This window comes from Epinephelus moara, chromosome 17, assembly GCF_006386435.1.
Source record: "Epinephelus moara isolate mb chromosome 17, YSFRI_EMoa_1.0, whole genome shotgun sequence".
NCBI classification, from domain to species: Eukaryota; Metazoa; Chordata; class Actinopteri; order Perciformes; family Serranidae; genus Epinephelus; species Epinephelus moara.
Genome location: NC_065522.1, coordinates 13,169,553 through 13,190,924, shown reverse-complemented (window position 1 = coordinate 13,190,924; position 21,372 = coordinate 13,169,553). Strand labels below are relative to the sequence as shown.

Sequence of the window (21,372 nt, the reverse complement as noted above, 5' to 3'; positions counted from 1 at the left end):
CACACAGATTTTTTCAAATAATTCTTGGTCAAAAATGGCTCTTTTAATGGCAAAGGTCGCAGACCCCTGGTTTAGAGCGTTAGGCCCCGATCACACAGAAAGCATTTCTGTTGATGTTCTGCCTTTTGGTTTAATTTGGTTAGCTAAAACTACCTACTTATTTTCACAGTAATGAGTAGCTAGTTACCTTCAGGCAAAGGGTACTTGTTCTCGCTCTGGTTGAGGGTGAGAGGCTGTCAGCAAATAGTGTGTTGGGTACAGAGAAATGGAGATCTGTGTGGGTACATGAGACCCTAAAAAAGAGGGTGGATCACAGGAAGTACCACGAGTTTCTCCAACATTGTTTACCTGCTGTGAACTTGTTGTGATGATGTCCACAGAAGTCCCGCCCCTCTAATCATCCAATTGGACAATGGGAAAAATGTGGAGATGACGCTTTTCTGCTTTTAGTTTGTTTGTTTTTTTCAACTTGAGGAGTTTGGCAAAAATGTCAGGGGTTTAGAGCGCAGAAACGCAAGGCGCGCAGAAACGCAAGGCGCGTAGCAACGCATGCAAAAAGCCTAATTCTCATTAAAGACAATAACAAAAATTTACTAGCAGCTAAAATGCTTTCTGTGTGATCGGGGCCTTAGCATGCTCAACAATTTCTTTGCTTGGCTTAGCCTAATGACTCCTGGAGCCTCTGCCGTCTGCTAAGCTAAGCTAACCTCGTCCTGGCTGTAGTTCATTTTTTAACAGACAGATATAAGAATGATACCAATCTTCTCATCTAATGCTCAGCAAGAAAATGAATAAGAGTATTCCCCAAAAACTGACAATTTCCAAATCATATTCCAGCAAACACAGCAGAGATGTTAAGCCTTGGGAGAAAGCGTTGGACATCAAACATATCCACCCTGAAAGCAAAGTTGCTCCACAACATCTTTGTACATTTGACACAGAGAGTATTTCTTTGTTGTTTAGTCGAGCTTCTGTTAATTGGAGCATTGTTTATGTTCTACAACACTACGGTGAATGGGTTGTCAACAGTCAACCTTTTGTTGAGGAAGTGCAAGGAAATGTCATGTAATTAAGTACTTATAGTGAGGAGAGGGAGATTTTTCAAACATGTAATTTCACGTCTGTGCAGCGCCATGTGTGTCTGCGTGTGTGTGTCTGCACACAGATGGGCAATTACAGCTGTCAGCACTAATAACACACTGATTAGGCGAGACAGTAATATACAAATGGCTGTGTTCCAAGTGAGCTTCGTCTTCTAACCTCGATGACTCACCCTCACAAACCTGAAGGACAATTAAAGTTCAGTAAAACTTTGTGATTATTGAACTGCATGTCACATTGACATCAGAATTCATCTGACTGTATTCTATCTTTTCTTTTCAGCCTTATAGTGACACTGGCGAGGGAGGCGGTTTTTCGATCGAGAGTGAAGACAGTGTGTTATCTAGTTATCGTCACGTACAGCACAGTGCCCCTGCAATTCAATTTAAAGTTCAGTGAAAGAGTTACACTCACTTGAAGCCCTAACTCCTTAAGGTCCCGCCAGGATAAACACAGATACATCGCTGAGCTAAAAGTCAGGACCTCATTTACACACTGTTCTTTACATGAGTCATTAATATTGAGCTTCTGGAAAAGCTGTTTTCTTGTAATGCATTTTTCTCTGCATCAGTAGGGCACTGATAGATGAATAAATGACCCCATTAAGGACATTATGTCATTTACATTAGGATATTTTTACATTTATATTGAAGAACTTCAGTAAAGCGTCTCAGATAATATGGATGTTAATCGGATTTTCCCAGATCAAACTTACTTTTTTTCTACAAGCAGTGATTCTGTGAAACACTTCTTAACATGCAAAGTTATGGGCAAGGTGTGTCTACAGTTCCTTATTTTCAATATCTTATATCACATATTTATTCGAGTTTTATTAGTTTTCATATCTGTATATTTGTTAACCTCAAAATTGAAGGGCAAAGAGCAATTGGAATGAGTAGCACATTGTGTATAAAGATAAATCAGAGTGTTTTCCTCGTGCCCTTGCATGCTGTTCCATCTTACACATTATTCAGTGCCAATCTCATTAGCCGAAGTGACAGGTCAGAAAATGTATTTGTATTCATTTGATATGCTTGTAAAATTAGCTCATCCATGATAATAAAATCACAAATACAATTTGTGAAACGCAAAAGCAGCCAGGCATGAAATTCCTTTCTGAGTCTCGTGAAGCGATGCGGCAATAAGCGGTGTGGGGAATGAAATAAACGTGTGAACAGAGGCATCGTTGCTGATGGAAACTGTGAGATCTTAATCTAATGCCCGAGGCAGTGCCCCGGACTGTGAACAGTGAAAGCCCAGCAGATTTAGCCAGACGTGAGGACAATATTGTGTTATTTCCTGTAGTCTGCGGTCAAGGGATTTATGAAACAATGGATTCTCTCATACCTTTAAGGTGACCTTTGCTCAAATTCTGCCTTAAGAGCAAGACACAGAGTCAGAGATCTTGTTTTGGTCCCTGTTAGACATATTGCTGGATCTTAGACAAAGCTCCACTTTGACCATCTGCGCTACAAGTGAATGACTCGTAAAGTTTGTTGTCAAGACGAATGACCTCATCCTGCCACCCACAGGCATTTGATTTGCTTCGAAACCCTGGATAACAAGGACAAAGGGCCAAATTTCTCATCATGGGAACCATGCCAGCTTCTATTAGTCTGGCTGGCCTTAAAAGCTCTGCCAATGTCACCAGGTTGGGGTAAGACAAAGATGAGCTGTTTGACCCTGGCAGTTAAAAAATGAGCTACACCTCGGACTTAGCGGTGGACAAAAGCTATTTAGTAGCTGCAATTTAAATGTCATGACTCTTTCTCTTGGTCTAATTTGGACCTCTGCCACAACGTCACCAAACAGTAGCGATGAACTACGAATAAAAATGACAAGGTTTATTCTCAGCACAAAATAACTATTAATAACAAGTCTACAGCAGCTCTGTATTTAAAGGAATACCTCACCCCTAAATGGCCATTTGTGTATCAATTACTCACCCTATGTTGTGTTTGATTTGTAAAGAAAACATTTTTCCTTGCGTTCCTCCGGTGAACAAAGAATCCAAAAACAAAGAAATATTTTGATGAATTTAAGTAAAAGGGGTCCACGTTCAACAACAGCAAAACTACATCAAAACATCTGTTCACAAACACAACTCATACAGTATAATCCAAATCTCATTCATCCACTCATATGCTCAGTAATTCCCAAACTAGACAGCCCTTTCTGACAGGGGACTGAACTGGTAGTGAAACTTATCAGTGCTCACTTCAAAACCAGACTTCATTGACAAAAACAATAATTTTACCTCACTGAAGACAGGAGCTGCTGGTCTACTGCTGCCTTGACTGCCTTACTTCAATTCATTAAGAATTTCCTTGATTTTTGGATTCTTCGTTCACTGGACGCATGCGAGAAAAACAAAGTTTTCTTCATGCTTTCAACGTAACACAGGGTGAGTAACTGATATACAAATGGTCATCGGTGCTTTGAGAACAATAGTTTAGTTCGTTAGCATGCTAGCATTTGCCAGCTAGCGCTAAACACAAAGCACTGCTGAGGTTGATGGGAGTGTCATCAATTTTGCATTTGGTTATAAATAAAAGTACTGGACAAGCTGAATTCTTGACTCGATAAAAAAATAGAGAGATCTCCAAAGTTATTACAGTTTATCTTGAGGGGAACACGAATGTCTGCACCAAGTTTCACGGCAATCAGTTCAATTGTTGTTGAGATATTACAGGCCGGCCTCAAGTGTGGATCAACCTACCGACTAACATTGCCATCCCTTGAGCAATGCCACTAGAGAAGCTAAAAATAAAATGCGAAATATGTAATGATAAAAAAAACAGGGGTCCATAAACATATGCAAGACTCTATCCCTCGCTGTTAGAGGAAGCCAGGCAGTCTGTGCGGCACAAATTAAAGGCCTCATTAGTACACTTCTTACCTCTTACTCTGTCTCAAGTGGAAGTGGACTAATGGGCATGCTTTACAGGGACTTGGCTGGAGCAGAGTGCAGGCTCAACAGGAAACTGAAGCCCCATGGGAATTCCTTTGTCACAGAACTCTCACTTTTCCCTCTCTCTTTCATAGCCAGACAATTTGGGTTGAGTTAATTCTGGGTCATCTCATTACGCCTCACACTAGAGGTGACAATGAAGTGAGGTGATTTCATATGGGCTGCTCTGGAGGACTTTGACCTGATTACTCATCAGTAATCTTCCACAATGTCTTGGAGATATGACCTAATTATTCTTGGCACAATGACAATGTACAGAAAATTCAATTTTCTGTGGTAAGCACAACTGGGCATGATAACATTAAGTGCAAAATGTGGATGATTCAGCAAAACAGCATTTATCAGATGCTTGATTATTTTTTTTTAGCACTATTATAAAGCGTAGTGGATGCTGAATAGTGATAAGGTCTATAAGACCATGGAGCAGTTGAACCTTCCTGTCTACTGTAGAAGGGTATAAAAAAGAATAAATCAAATAAAATCAAAGGAAAACATGTTTTTGATGTCAAAGAGAGAGCAGTGTCCAAGAGAGAACAAAGCCCTCTGAGCTGTACATTATGCATGGTGCCAAGGATGCATGGTGGCCCTATCACTTACATTCTTGAAGCCGCGGTACAGGATCTGCAGCTCCTTGCGGGAAAATCGTGTTTGGGCTTCGAGCTGCTCCAGGCCCTCTGGGCGATGGCGGACTGTAGATAGTTCAAGCTCATCTTCGACGCTGTCTGGAGAGGAGGAGGAGGAGGAGGAGGAGGAAGGTCAGTTGTGAACAGATGCTGGTGAGTCTTTGCAAATTAGCATGTTTGAGGCTAGAATTTGACATATCCCATTACACTTCCAAATATCATCAAAAGCTAAGCAAATCAACCCAGATATTTACAACTCCTCTCTCCAAAATGTCACACTCAAAGTCTATAACCTCCTTGACAACAAAGAAAACCCATTGAAGTGATTCCATTCTAAAGCCGCTTTTCTGCTTGTTATATCAGGTCCTTTTGTTTGCAAATGTTACTTCACAAAAAACAAACAAAAAAAATCGAAATGCCCTTTTCTTCCTCTACACCAAATACGACAGCGAAGGTAATTAGTGTTATTGAGGCCCCAGAACAAAGTCCTTGTGGCAGGGAGCCTCTTCACGAACCCTGTGAAACTTTTTAATGGGCCTGTAATGATGGCAGATGCTGTCTGGGCCCTGTCACCGACCGCACTGTCCTCGCAGCACCACGTTTGACTTGTCTTGTTGGCGCCAGGCCTCTCGTATACCTGAAGTGTGACACAGTGTCTAAATGCCTCATTAGCTTCAAGGGTACTCTTGTGGCCCACAGCCAAAAGGCCACGTCTTCTAACAGACCACAATCAACGTGCTGCTATGGAGCTAATGCTTTGTATTCATTGGTGATGTTCACTAATTTATTATAAGGAAATAAAATAGCTGCTTGATCTCATTCTCATCAGCTAATTAGTTGTTTTTTTTCTTTTCTTCTTTCTTGTTTAACATCAGACATCCTGTTTGTGTGTTCACTGCGTGAGTATGACGAATATTCTGCAACACGCAAATACATTCTTTCAGTTGTGACAAAATTTTAACAGCAAACAAGGTTAGGGAAAAAGTACTAAACGCTCTAATGTGTATACATACAAATCATACGTTCAACAGATGTTCTTTCTACTGATGTAAAACCAAAATGTTCTATGTGAAATGCTGAAAAATAAAAACTCTTCAAAAATGAATGTTGTTGCCAAACCCCAGCTCAAGCAATCATGTACGACTAAAGCTTACATTGAGAGTGTGCCCCCCATACCAAGAAAAGCCACAGAAAGGAGAAGCATCTTAGACAACAACAAAACAATCATCACAAAGAGAGACAGAGAGCCTTGGAAGAGCCACTTGCTTTGATTACTGGAGGAAGGCTTTTTTGCTGTGGAGCATGGAAAGAGCCTCATGAGTCGAGCTCTCACTCCGCGCTTGTGGACAACCTGAGGGTAATCTGGGAAATACAATATCAGGTCTTACGGTTACCCAGGCAACTAACAGCCTCAGTACATTCAAGGAAACTGGACATGCAAGAGGCGAGGGTCTTTAGAAGTTCACATAGGCACAAGACTGCCTCATGGTTGGTTCTTCAGGACAACAACAACATATTTTTGCACTCCATTAGTTTAAAGATGCAACTCATAAAGGCAGCGAGAGGATTTGGTAGACTTGAAAACAACTGTTATGATTAGCTAATGATATGAATGCTAAGTAAACTGAACAAGAACACGAACCCGAACGCAAGCACACACAACAGGTTTGCAATAAACATGCTAAGTTACAGAAAATGTGAGCAGCTGATATAAAGTGGTGCAGGAATGAGTCTTAAAACCCAGAAATGAGTTAGCATTTTAGCACTTCTGGTTCCTTTGCCTAAGTCATTGGGTGTTTGGAAGGGATTTTTGGTTAGATGACTGTAAGAAGTGATTTTCATGTTTTGTTCTGCAAGGAAAAATATGTCAGTAAATACCCCATTTGTGAATCTTGAACCTTTTAAGTGTCTTAAAAAAGGCAGTTGCTAACAAGGGGTTAAATGAGACTGGGGTTGACCACGGCTTTACAGCCTTGTTGTGGTGGCAACGTTGAAGTCAAGGGATCCTGTTGTAGTTTTTTAATAGCCTAACGCAGGGGTTGGCAACCTTTACTACCTAAAGAGCCATTTTTGATCAAAAATCTATCTGATGCCAAAAACATATTAAGCTGGAACTCTGACTTTGCAGAGTCCGTGCGAAAAGCAAACAAATCTCTCCACACACAATTAAATTCTGTTTTATTCTGATACTTTTCCTTTTTTTGGATTTGGAATCCATAGCTAGCCAAGCGAGGGACACTCAAGACTACTATAGCCACTGCTAACGACATTTGGCAAAAGGCGCTGGGCTGAAGACGACTGACGCATATTTTAGTTGCCGAAATGAAACAATTTTATTATTCAGTGTATAGGCTACACTTTTTTTTTTTTTTTTACAGTTGGAGAATGTCAGAATCACTTTTGGCCACAGTACTGAGAAATGAAAATTAAAACAGGTTGCCTACCCCTAGCCTAATGGCTTTTTCCTCTGGCAACTGTATTTTCGCATCAAAAATTATGAAAGTGTTGTTCTTTTGTGAAGATTATCTTGCTGTACAAAACATGTCAGTGTCTCTTCACTAATATATTAAAAGGAATTTAAAAAAAAAATCCTATTGGCTTTTTGTTGACGGGAACTAGGGTGATCCTAACTTTTGGGTTGGCCTCCAAAAACACGTCATCCCTGCACCACTCTATTTGATTGCCATCTAGGATGGCTGTAGACTCTTACTTCAGTCATGCTAGAGACTCTGTGAATCTGAACACACAGTGTTGCACAGAGGTGCTTTGGGCTATATGCTAATGCAGTTAGATGAAAAGAAATGCAAGAGGAGTTCTCTCTTTTGCTTTTGTGTGTATCTACGTGTAAACATATACAGTAGCAGCACAAGTTCAAGGCTGTCTAATTATGGCATCACTGCAAGTCACGAGCAACGAGTTCACTGGGTTACATTACTTATTAACAAGTTTCTTAGCACACTGTAGGTCATCAGTGTAAAAGACAGGCTCTAAATATGACATGGATCCTGTGACATCCAGTCAGGGTGTAATATGACAACTCATCAGGTGTCAACTCTTTTCACACATAGCCAAACAGGCTCCCCAACAAGATTTTCCCTCCTGTCGGTTTAACAAAAGCAGCATGATTAGTAAACTAAAGTGGTCTATACAAGTTTTGAACTGATGACCACAATACACACACACACAAAAAAACCTATGTTCTATGCAGCACTACTCTGTGAGTGTGACATTCGTTAAGTAATAAGTTCACAGCCTTGCCTAAAAGCACACAAGCCCATTTCCCCTCCCGCTCCAGGCTATTCTGAAAAATTTAGTGTGAGGTTTGATGGCAGCAGTAGGCATTCGGGCGAGCTCTTGAGCGCTGCAAGCCATTTGTCAATCACAGCAACACTTAATTAATTTCGATCGCAGGTAAAAAGTAACGGCAGAGGTAGAGCTAGTCAACCTAACATCAAGATAGCAAGTGGGTGTTGTAAGAGGCCTCTATAAACCTGGGCTGTAAAGGGTAGTGGTAATAATTACATCGTTGAATAGAAGCTGTGAAAATTGCGTCATAAATCTGCAACCTGGTCCGTCAACATCATGGAGGTCCAGTGGAAAATTGGCTGTGAGCAGAAGAATGGCTCAGTGTAAAAATACTGTTCAAGAGAAAAATGATACCCAACAAAGGTTGTTGTGGTGTGAGTGTTGGTCGGTGAAGTAGGAATATCCTCAGCCATCTGCAAAATCGATACCAGAACTGAGGGTATACTTTTGTTTGTTTTCATATTGACTATATGAAACACAATCAAATCCAAATTCTTAGGTTTTGTCACATATGCCTGCCTGTACTCCATTAAAGTGCACTAAAGTGAGTATAGTGAGTTCACACAGATCATAAAAGGCAAGTACCAAGGCTATAAATACTAGAAGATGCTCTCAAAAGTTAAAAATGAATTTCCTAAAAACATAAACTGGTCAAAAATATTCCAAATGATTCAATAAATCAAATAACTTAGAGTCTACAGCCAGGCTAGTGGTCTGTTTGGAAAAGCAGTGCTTTGAGCTAAATGCTAATGCCAGCATGCTAACATGCTCACAATGACAATGCTGATACCATTGTCACCATCTTAATTTAGCATGTTTGCATGCTATCATTATCTAATTAGAATGTTAGTTTCAAGGGGATTGGCCATAAAACAAAGTATTGGATAAAATTACAGCTTATCCTGATCATGGCACCAGATGACAATTTAAAGGGACAGTTCATCCCAAGATTGAAAAATATATATTCTTCCTCTTACCTGTAGAGCTATGTATCAACTAACATTGTTTTGGTGTGAGTTGCTGAGTGCTGGAGATATTGACCATAGAGATGTCTGCCTTCTCTCCAATACAGTGGAACTAGATGGCACTCAGCTTGTGGTGCTCAAAGTGCCACATAAAAAAAAAACATTTGAAAAACGCAACAGCAATGTCTCTTTCCAGAAATCATGACCCGGTTACTGAAGATAATCCACAGAGTTTGTTGTAAGCGTTTCATGGAGGAACTATTTTCTTTCTACTGACCTACACCCACCAACCGTATCACTGCGCAGAAGGAAGTGTGCATCTACTGCTAGCTAACCTAGCACCACTGAGCAACATTACAAATCAGCTGAAGGAGACACCACTAATGTTTACATCTCGCACTGTCAGTAGCACGAGCCTCTCGTCCATGAGTAGATGCACACTTCCTTCTGGTGATATGGTTGGGGGTGTTGTTTAGTAAAAAAATAAATATTTCCTACATGAAAGTGCTTACAACAAGGTCTGTAGATTGTCTCAAGTAACCAAGTTACAATTTCTGGAAATTGAAATTGCTGTTAAGTTATGCAAACAAAAACTTTTTGGTGCTTTTAGCACCATAGGTAGTGATATCTAGTTCCATGATATTCAAAAAAAGGCAGACATGTCTACACCAAAACAGCCTAGACTGATAAATAGAGCTACAGGTAAGAGGAACAATATGTATTTTTGATTTTGTGTCGGACTATCCCTTAAATGAATCACCAAAACATTACTGTTCATCCCGTGGGGGGCATGAATTTCTGTGCCAAATTTCATGGCAATCCATTCAATAGTTACTTCCCCTCAAAACCATAAATGTCAACCTGGTGGTGATGGAGGAAAAGTCAGGAGATCGCCACAGTCATCACAATTCATTCTCTTGCCACCCTGAATGTCTGTACAAAATTTCATGGCATTCCACCAAACAGTCGTTGAGATATATCACCAAAAACCTAAAAAGTCATGGTAGCTGCTCGGTGGCTAACAATATAGCATAAACCAAATGAATATTTTTTTTGTTGTTACTTGTGCTGGTCTATTATTTTGAACAGCTGTTTTATATAGACATGATATCTGCCTTATTTATGATTTAACTGTCCAAAGCTTTGAGAAAATGCTCAGAAAAAACATTGAGGCAGCTGGACCAAACTTGACTTAGAGCAAGATTTTGAAATCTTTTCAAACACTTGTCCACCAAGTTGGCAAGGACCCCTGGCAGAAGGTTGCTAAGTTAAAACCCCACCAGGCCCCAGCCTTTTCACCCTTACAGTAGGCAGAGTCAAACACAGTACAGACACAGAGCAGATGGTTTACAGCTCTCGGCTCAAATCTGGCACAATAAGTGTACACAGTAACCAACATAATGGTGCACAACAAAGCTCTCATAAGAAAGACCACTGTTAAGACTCACTGTGAGCTTATGAACTGTCCATACTGCCCTCTATAATGATACAATAACTTTGAGATGTCGAGGATAAAGAGACAAAGTGAAGCCCTCATCTGTTCTTGTTACCTGCCTGACACACACCTTCCTTCCTGAGTGAAAAGGAGACGTCTAAGTGCCCTCACTGAGCTTTAACTAGACAGATGTTGCCTTTGTTTCCAAACGGTATCGGTCTTGACAGCAAGCTGGCTTTATTTGGAAACATTACACAAAGACATCTTTTCTAGCTTGGAGCTCAAGGACAATGTGGTGAGCTTCAGTCTATTCTTTAGCACCTGAACAATGAGTGAGTTTGAGTTCAAACATTATGACTGAAAGAGCAAACGATCCGCGCTATCGCTAATAGAATTCAAAGCATGACTGTTGGTGAAAAGCTGAACGAACATGAAGGCAATAAAAAAGGATCTTTAAAGTGGAATAAAGCAGAGTGTGAGTGACACAGCGCTTAATCAGGCAGGAAAAGAGCATGCAGTCATGGCTGTCTGATTAATGTTTGCCCTTTTAGTGTATTGACAGAATGGATCTGACGCTTGAGTATGTGTGTGATAATGTAGAGAGAGCGGCTCGTGCTTTGCTCTGGTGCCCTTACCCGCAAAGGTCAAAGGTCACCATTTTGCTGATAAAGAAAAGAAAAACATAAATGGGTGTTGTTGTCCTGAAGAATCAAGTTTATCAAGCAGAAATGGAGGATTCTGCAGAGTCTAAACATTTGACTGATTGAGTCATTACGTGCATACACATAAGCCATGCCATACTTTTGCCTTCCTTGAAAGAAAAGACCTGACCTCAGCAGCTTGTCTGGGTGCCGGCTGCTATGAAGGCAGGTTGCAGCTGACTGTGCAGCTCATCAGAAATGTAATTCATAGCCACTCCTGAGTAACAAAGCTCCCTTAGCCATTTTTGCCTGCAGCTATACAAGAGAATGAGATTGAATGCCTTAGAAGGGTTATAAACAAAGACAAATGCCTCAGCAAAATATAATAACCACGGGCCACAGTGTAACTAGTTTGGTAGACTAGAGCCATAAAACGGTCCATTGCACGGTATCTTCTTCATCAGTGAGCCAACAAAACTGCAAAAATACTTAAACCCTGAATAATGAATATGAGAATATTACCCCCCAAAATGAGTCACTAATCAATCATAGTCCAACCTCTATGCTCCCTCAGGATTTGTGATTTAAGAGTCATTTATTTTAAAGGTAAAGTCAAGCTGGAGGGTAAAACCTCTTTGCCCTAAATCAATCGGATCCATGAAGTGAAAAAGAGTGGCTAATAAATATTTGATAAATCTATATCATGTGCAAACTGAAATGTCCTCAGTTGACCAGGAATGGCTGCTTGATATCAATAAATCTTGGGTCAGTTCTTGTGCTGAAGCATGCAGTTTGATGAGTGGTGCTGCTGAGCTTGCTGCTTCTTTGTTGTGGTACAAGGGTGTATGTACAGTAAGTGCTACACAGAGGCTAATGACGCCCTGGGGGTCCACATGGGACGGATGAATTTAATACAGTAAGTGCAAAAGCCCCTTACTCGGTGTGAGATTCAAATTAAAATTAGTAAATGGATCTCTGATGGGGGGGAAGTCTAGGTTTAATCTGTGTGAAATTAGCTGCGATCGTTTTTAATTTCAGGGACTGATAGCATTCATCAGACCTTGCGTTTTATTTCCTCACTTGCTTCGTTGTTACAAGCATTTCCCCCAATGTTATCAGACTAAAAAAGTACAGCTACATCTCTGTGTGTGATACTGGCATTGTGTCTTTTTCCCAAAAGCTTCTGTGTGTTCCTGCGTGTGTGTGTGTCTGAGACAAGCTCTTAATTTATACAATTTAGCACCAGCTCCTCGCTGTCCCTTTAGTGCCGCGGCGCCAAGAAGGTGTGGCTTGCAAAAGTAGGCCATGACTCCAAGGGAGCACAACTTATCTTCTGACAGTTTACATGATAGTGTTACAGGCGGCAGCACCCAGCATGCAAGCCCGTAGAGATTCAGTAGTGGTCTGAAGGGCTCTGACCACGCCTGGAGAGAGGCTCTGTGTTACACCTGATGGCTGACTTAGTCTAATTGAATGAGTGTCAGTGACCTCTCTTTGTTTCACTCAGTGCTTTGACTAGAAAGGCCTGTTTCCACACAGGTGATGTGAAAGCCCCTTTAAATAATTAAAAAAGCTAAAACATAGGTTTTTTTGGACTTGAAATCATTGCAAATACCACTACTTTCAAAGACACAGTAGTTCACTTTGGTCTACAAGGAAATTAATCAACAGCACTAATCTATACTTATTACAAAATAAAGTTATAGAATTACAAGTTTGGTAAGACAGACATGACATTTAACATTTAAACTCTGAGTCTAGTACAAGAGGACTTAGGACACATTCACACTGGTGCTATTTGATCCGCTTTAAACGAACCCTGGTCCGCTTGGAGTGGTGTGAACGCTCATTCAAACTCTGGTGCAGACCAAACGTGCCAACCCTGGTCCACTTAAAAACTGGGGGTCTCAGTTCACTTGCAAGTGAACCCTGTTACGCTTCACTTACAGAGGGAAATGCAAATGGACTATCCAGCGAACCAGAGAGAGGAAGTGAACCAAAGAGAGGAAGTGATGTAGAGCGCATTGCATTTTGGTGTTTGGTGTTTTTGTGGTGACCAAGCCAGCTAAAGAGGATCGATTTCTGTTCAGTCCTGGCCAATCGGTGAGCCAGGTTTTCTTCTTTCTCATGCTTTTTTTTCTTCCTGATCAGTGGTCGTTTTGGGCAATACCACCCCCAAACGAGCAGCTGTTGTAACTGCGTGATGTTGTCCAGGTGGTTTGATCCATTTTAAAAAGTGCAGTGTGAATGAAGGTGTGAAATTTTTCAGCATTCCCCGCCCAATCGAACCGAGTTCCCCAGACTATCCTGGTGTGAATGCGCCCTAAGAGACCTGACACATCAAACCATAGTCGGCCGTTGGTCAACATCGCACCATCGATGAGCGTCTGTCGCCCTAGTTTTTGCGGTGTGTCCTGTACAGTTGGCACTTGTCAGCAGCTTTATGGCCGATACATCAGTGTTGGACCCGTCAGAGTCCAGACTAAAATGATTCTGATTTGGCAATTAGCTCAGCGCACGAGAAGAGGAATGAAAATAAGGAAAGCAAACTAATGACTAAGGCCAAGAGGGTATGAGATCAAAACAAACTGATTTTTTTTCTTAGCCAGTAAGCTCTTTAGAAACATTATTGTTTGTGTTATTGTTTGCTAGCGCACAGTAAATATCATTTGCTTTCAATATCAAGTTGCGTTGTCGGTCTTACAGTTTCCCTTTTGAATGACAAATACAGACTACCAACCACTGCCTGCTGGTATGGAGAGTTATTTCCTCTCATGCAGGCACAGAGCGTATGTGCTAGATGGCGATTGGTTGTCGTCTTTGCAGTGTTATTTAGTGAACATTTTGGGCTGAGACACATGCGACATGGGGCAACACAACAGTCAGTGATGCTATGTATAAGGACACTGCTAATATATCTGTGCTTAGCAGGTATAATGATTACCATGTTCACTGCTTGGATAAACATGTCAGCACGCTAACACTTGCTAATCAGCATTAAAACATGCTGGTGTTGAGCCCTGACATTAAACATTTACACGGTCAGACTAGTAGAAACACTAGATGGAAAGCAACGTAGCCGGAGGTTGGCCTAGATGAACCCTTTGATTCAAACACACTTCAATATCATTAGCATTCTTTGTGATCAAAAATGAGTAACAGATGTATATACAGTCTTAGATGTCCACACAACATAAATAAAAGGATGGCAGACTAAAACATTAGTGTCATCAGTGTCAAATTCAGCCTGTTTCATTGATTTGCTGCAGAAGTTAATGATGGCACAAATACTTTGTAGTCCGGATCAGACTTATATCATTTTAGAAGCTGCATGTTCAGTCACCACCTGATATATGCAGGTACAAAGGCAAAAGTTTTACGTGGTAAAGGTGCCAAGTTTGTACAGTGGGTTTGATTTTAGATGAAGATTTTTTTTGGCTGATAACAGACATTTTACAAGTAAAAGGCAAAGCATGTGAAATTGTACACCAAACATAAGCAGCTGAATTTCAGAGTAGCACTGTGTCTATCAGATTGGTTTTATGGTTACATGACACTTCTGCCCAAACTATTTTAATGTAAATAAACCATCATCTTAATCAACACTGTTATTAAGTTAGTGTATTATTGCAACATGTGTCAAACTGGTTTTCACAGAGGCACTAAGTTACTGATGACCTGATTTGTGTCTCAAAACATGCAGAACTGTCGAATCAAACTGACTTGAATCAGATTTCAGGCCTCCCATCAATAACGTCCAAGTGTTGACAAACCTAACACCTGAACCAAACTCAATACTGATCTTATCTCAACCTGAGCTCACTCCTAATATAGCCTGTTCTAACTCCTGGCACAACAACACAGTACAATCACCCACCAATCTCAGGGTATCGAGTTCATCACAAGGCTGCTCTGTGTCTACAGCTGTCCATTTAAGGACAAAATATGTAAACACAGTCACAAAACAAGTATGGATGATTGCAGAGCAAAGCAGCTTTAGTTAGACATGTTAAAAGTTACTTTTGGGCTTTAAGCTGATATTAGTATTTAGCATCTCAAGGGAATTTAAATTGGAATTGAAATTCTAGGGCTTTAGTTTGATTTTATCATTTCCTCAGGCAAAGTATAATCAGTAGTCATTTTCTGGGACATTTCAAGTCCCTTCTGCGAGTGATTGTATCTTGCAGTGGTCACCATCTTTCTGCATCTTAAAACGCCTCATTGGTTGTCGTTCAAACTGGTTTCTGCTTCAGAAGTAATTCATTGCTGCATTTTGGGAGAGAACCAGGGAGCTGAATCTCAAATGGGACCACAAGAAAATCCTACTCCATGGGGGGTTCCCCACCAAGAACACTTGACGCTGTTTGCTGGATAAACATAGAAACTAAAGCTCATTTCAATGACGATTTGAAAAACTGTTTTTGATAGTGCTTCCTCTTTGTATTGAATATTTTAGTTTTCTTTGGGAAGATTTTCACATGGCATTGAATAATAACACAACAAACATTTAAAGTGAGATAACTCGACTGAGTTGATTTATCCAAGGAAGGAATATTTTGACATGTTTACTGTCCTCGCATCAGGTATTAAAGTCAGTGGTTCCCAGGTGTTAATCTCTTAACACCTTAAGCTGTCTCCTGTAGATCTCAAGACAGATGGTGTCTGGGCCAAAATTCGAGAACCACTGCCTTTCACATATAAGGATTTACACTAAATGAATAATACAGAGATTTCATTGCAACTACAGTCAAACGATTAACGTTAATAACAACTTTCCTGAAGGTTCATCCTTTGCAGGTATCTCAAACTAAAGAGAAATCGTATTCCATCAGTAGAGAAATCAAACAGGCATCACACAGTCAAAATGACAGCTGGATGATAGCTGGCTGTTTAACTGCATTTAGGCTGAAGCTAATGACTGCTGACATGCTATGCAGGCTGGTCAATACCTCTTTCGATTTTGTGCTTATGCTCACCCATCTTTCTAAAGGTCAACTTGGTATTTGTAACAGTGTACACATGGATCATTCACAGAAAGTCAAATAAGGTCAATAACACAAATGCAGAGGCAAAAGCCTTTGTGGACAAATTAAATTTAAGCTAATCAGGAAGAGCCAGGGGGATAGGAGTTTACTGTTAGGACAAATTTCTATTGGGTCAGTGTGCAGACAGCGGGGTCACTTGAACACCTCATTCCAGTGTTCAAACCCCAAGGTTGCGTGTTGTTTTTGAGTAAAACAGGGACAAATGTGACAGACACTTTGTAGTGAGCAATCAACTGAAATTACACCCAGTGAGACATAAACAAGGACGGCAGATGAGCAGTGTCTGGCAGCGTGGCCAGTGGTGGATTTTATCCATGTTGGCATGATTCCAAGAAGAAGAAGAAAAAAAAAGGCCAGTGTGATATCAGTCTGACCTGCTCGCTTTAAGTTGCATGAACACCATTGGCATGAGTCACCTCCCAGCACAGTACTAAATTGGCAGTGTTGAGTGGCTATTTTGATGTATTGCTCAAGTGATGCCTCAGTCAACACATCTGCTTACGTATGATCCCTCTGTCTCTTTTTTAAATTCCAAACATAGGAGAACTGATGATGGAATGCTAACGTGTAGCTGGTCAAATACAGCAGATGATCAGTGACCCTATACCTTGAACTATGATACTCTAGGTGCCCTTCTAGCATCAGTTTTGGACATTCAGGGACGGCATGTCAATTTCAGCTCGTTAAAGGCATAGTGTCTTTTCAAAATAAACTTTCATGTTCACGTAAAACTTGGTTAAGTTCAGAAAAACGATCATGGTTTGGGTTAAAATAAGTACATCTGTTATGTAACTTAATTTACATAGGTAAGTTAGGAAGAATGTCACGTGATGTTAATTACGTAACCTAGTGGAAAAAACTCAACATTGACTTTTGACTTTGCAAGGGACATGAACACTGGTCTCTTGGGTGAAAGTCCTGTGTCTGTTTGACCCATCTAGCGCCCCTTCCCCCCGCTCTACTTGGACTTTCTCACTCTTTATACTACCTTATTGCCGCAGATGGGTTTACACTTAAGTTATCTGAAAGCCTGGTGAATCTTATACAGATGCTACAGGTTACCTTGTGCATCAGAATCAGGCGCTGATGGCCACCGACCAAGCTGCCGTATTTGATGCCATAGGAATGAGAAAGGGTTGTACTTACAGCATGTTAAGAGTAGAAGCAGAGCCAAATTCGATGGAGAGATGATGGAAAGGGAGTGATGCAAGACAGTTAGTCTGCATTTACCTTTCGTAGTTCAGAAGAATGCTTTCATAGTGCTTTACTGTCATGGGAAATTTTGGCAACGAGGAATATTGTAGGTTCAGCATCATTTGCCTCAGGTTCTCAGCTTTACTTGCTCACATAAAGTTTAGAAGTTTTTACATGCAGAAAGTTACTGGAGATGGGTGGGATCTGGTGGGATATTGTGAACCTACACTTAAGCCTGCTAAAAGAAGCTGGTGATACCATGTGCATTGGAGAAGACACTTGGCTGTTTACCCTTCCCCCAGAACAATAATCCCAATAGAAATATGCCATCTTATATCAAATGAGTGAACTGTGAAAAGGTGAGGGGAAGTGCAACAATAAATGCATATCCCAATCTGCCTGAGGACAGAAGATTAAACACCTAGCTCTTTTGCAATGGCTGACTTTGCCTTTCCCGGGGTGCAATGATTTCCCCTTTGTAGCACCAAATATTTTCTGACGCTCCAAAACAAATTATTGCCGACATCCAGAATACCAGAGCTGCCAACAGTGGACATCTGCTGATTACAATTCTGCTTTTGCAAGTGTTAGATCTGAGGATCCAAGTCAATAAAAGAAAAGTAATTCAAACACAGTCCCCACTGTGTAATGAGAAAGGCTCATTTTAGATCATATAAATCACATGGACGATGAGGGAGGTGGATACAGATCTGCCATTTGTTCCCATTTGGTGGGCCCGAGTACAAATAAGCTCCAAAGATTGGAGTCGGGCAGAGCGATATGTCATTGCTGTTATTTAATAAAACAGCCGCCAGTTCCTTATGGCAGGCAGGAAAAATGGCTGTGAAATCGACTTATGGAAAAAGAGGAAGAGGCAAGCAGGGTCACTGCATGGTCTGTCTTAAAACCAAAGCCAGTTGGGCACATTATTGAGACCTCAAAGACCAACTGTCTGCCCAATAGCCGTGAATAAAGAACATTGCTCATTTTAAAACTTTCTGCTGAGATATGAATTCACTTATCCTGGGACGTGACACCAAGTTTTGTGCTTTACTGCCAACGATGAAAGGCAGATGCAAATAAATCCAAGCAGACTGGGAATATATCTGTGTAAACAGCCAAATGGACTGAAGCCTTGATTATTCCTCTCAGGTTAACAATTGCAAGACAGAAGATAAAGTGGCACAAAGTACAGTAGCTCTTTACTGGCAAAAGGAACGCATTAGCCATCGCTGTCAGCCATTAGTGCAGTTTGCTACAGTGTGTTTTGGCCCATGCACTTACAGTAGTTATAATCAGTTTAAACAAGCCAGTTTGAGTGTATAAAATGTCAGTGTGTGGATGTTAACTAAAATGCTGTCATTTGCTGTTCTGAACTAAGTGTGACTGACTGCATGGACTGGAGCACTGGGGACTGAATGTCAAGGTTCTTTATGAGGGAGCAAATGCTCTCACACTGGCCATAATGACACACCATCAAGGGCCAAGGCATTTATTGGAATCTGGGGGAAAGAGCAGTCTATACTTTTAATTGCAATCATTTGTCACTTGGAAGTGTGTCTGTCTTAAAGAAAACCTTGCTCTGGCATTGAAAGGAAGGGTCCACTGCCCTTTCTACTCCAATCACATTGAAGATTATAAGGGGGGACAAGGGATTCGAGATACTTGCAGAGGAGAGATTATCTATGACTCACTTCCAAGTGAGTCATCCGTATTCCAGTCGCCGACAGTACACTAACACGGATGCTACCACTCACTGAGAGAAAGTACATCAATGGATTTATGGATTTTATTCTGACAAGACATTCAGCGTTTGTATCGCGCATAAACAGACGGCGATCCCAAAATAACGCTTTTGAACTAAAATCTAATTTTCTCTATATACTGTGGCTCAGCCAATAGACAGACAAAATACACACACTAAGGCAATATGGCATCTGTTGAGATTTGAGAGTGGATAAACTCCCCATGAAAATCAACAAAAGTGGAACTCAATTGGCTTGGAGGGTTGATTACTTTTTTACTTAATTTATTACTTCTATAACAATAAGGCTTTTACTCATTGCAATAATGCCAAGGTGCTAGCCAGTTTTGTGACAGGATAGTTTATGGTCTGCAACATCAGCTAATTTCACTAAAACAGGTCAAGTGATCTGTATTTATGATATTGTTTTTCTGGATTGTTGCGTATCTTTTGTGCATCAATGTCTCCTTTACTTTACAATCTAGATCTTGTCTTGGGTATTTAGAAGTATTTAGAAAAGTTATTTGACTATTTTGTTTTTTGGGGACTGGTTGGCTTTACAGCTGATGATGTTTAATCAGATTAAAACCAGCTCTGAGCAGTTAATTGTTTGCCTGTGAACGAGACGAATCTGCGAGCTTGTGTTTTATTTGCTCTGGCAGATGCATCTGGTCTCCCTCCGCTTTGGACAGATTTCTAGCGGCCTGAAACGTGCCGAGCCAATGACAACCATTTGTCTGAATATGAGGCGTGTTTGAGACGAAGGACGTTAGCATCACATTAGCATTGAACTGGATGCTGAAAGAAGAACCATCAACTGCCCTTAAAATTTTTCCTTGGGAAGAAAGATGTTAAATATGAAAGTCGATGAGTCGAATCATGCGTTGGTGACCCCTCAATCGACTTCAAGCCTACGTTTTTTTGTTGTTGTTGTTGTTTCGTTATCAGTCAGTGTGAACTGCATTACTATGTTTCCCATACATTGATTTATTTGTGACATCCTGCCACAATATCAACATTGACCGCTACATTTTTTATTTTTTTTTTACTATTTAAAACAAGGAAAATCTAATTTCACTGTGGAGCTGTGCACAGCACATTGATTCCCTCTGCCCCTCCTTGTCCCGCTCTCTCTCTCCGTTTATCAGATCACAAATGAGACAAGCTAAATGAAACAGGATAGCTAGCTCTTGCACCCTGGTCCCTCTGCTGCTTGGAGACTACTTTGGGAGTAGAGCAGACAACACCTCCGGAGATGAGGGTGACGGAGAGAGACAAAGCATTGAGAATGCAGGACCTAAGAGGCTCATGGATTCTTTGGAACCAGGGTACACTGACATTAAAAGAGGATACAGTGCACACCAAAAAATGAACTTATTGTCAAATGCTTGTATTGCTTTGTACCAACCTGCCCTAATGTGCTGTGGCTGGCTGGTGCTACTGGTGTGACTGCCATGTCACATGTTGATAACCCCTTGTTAACGCCTTTTGGAAATCGAAAATGAACTGAGAGGTTTCAGACTACTTTGTGATCTGCTCTGGCGATATCAGGCTAGTTAATGGTTTCAATTTACTATAGAAATCACTTATAATGAGTATCACTGTAGGTCAAAGTCAGCACTTTCCATCCCACTGTCCCAGCTCTCTTAACAACAGTGCACCCAACTGGGTTAACATGAAGACTGGGGTATTTCCACCACTTCACTTTCATCAGAAATATTATTCGCAATCAGTATCACAAGTAAAGTGGTCTGTATGTATTATGTTTTTTTTCTGGGCTGCTGTGGCCTTTTCAATGTAGATCTTTTCTGAGTATTTATAGAAGTCATGTTATTATTTTGTGTGTTAGGACTGGCTGGCTTTACAGCTGATGATGTATGATATGTAGTTCACTTTACATTAGCGCACCCAACTGAGGAGTTTGCAGGAAGACTACGCAATTTCCACCACTTCGCTTTCATCAGAAATGTTATCCTCATTCAGCAGCAGGAATGAACTCTTGCAGTCTGGGTAGAGTCAGAAACAGAGCAGATCAATCTGAACTGGGAGGACAGAGTGCAGACTTCACAAAAGAAACTTTCAAACATTTTTTTTTCCATTTATGGAAATTAGAAGGGACTATAAAGCCTGGTATATTCAATGCTGCTGGAAAAAAAATGCAATTAGCTATATTGTTGGCAAGGATTGACTGCATTATTCATGAGAATCTATGTCCTTGGCTTAATTATGGGAAATATTGTTGGTGGATTCATGTGGCAACATAATTATTCATTCTGTTAGTTAATTAAAGTCATGATCATGCTGAATGAGCATATTGCTTGGTAACCTTGATTGAAAAACAAATACT

At 40.7% G+C, this 21,372-nt stretch overlaps 1 protein-coding gene across 4 annotated transcripts in view; it reads right to left on the bottom strand.

Annotated features, from left to right (window-relative positions):
* Nucleotides 1-21,372, bottom strand: part of kcnip4a (potassium voltage-gated channel interacting protein 4a) — a 150,330-nt gene that overhangs the window by 10,565 nt on the left and 118,393 nt on the right. For all 4 annotated transcript variants that reach the window (XM_050066768.1, XM_050066771.1, XM_050066770.1 and 1 more), the window contains one exon: nt 4,670-4,794. In XM_050066768.1, coding sequence (XP_049922725.1) covers nt 4,670-4,794 — 125 coding nt within the window. The remainder of the gene's footprint in view (nt 1-4,669; nt 4,795-21,372) is intronic.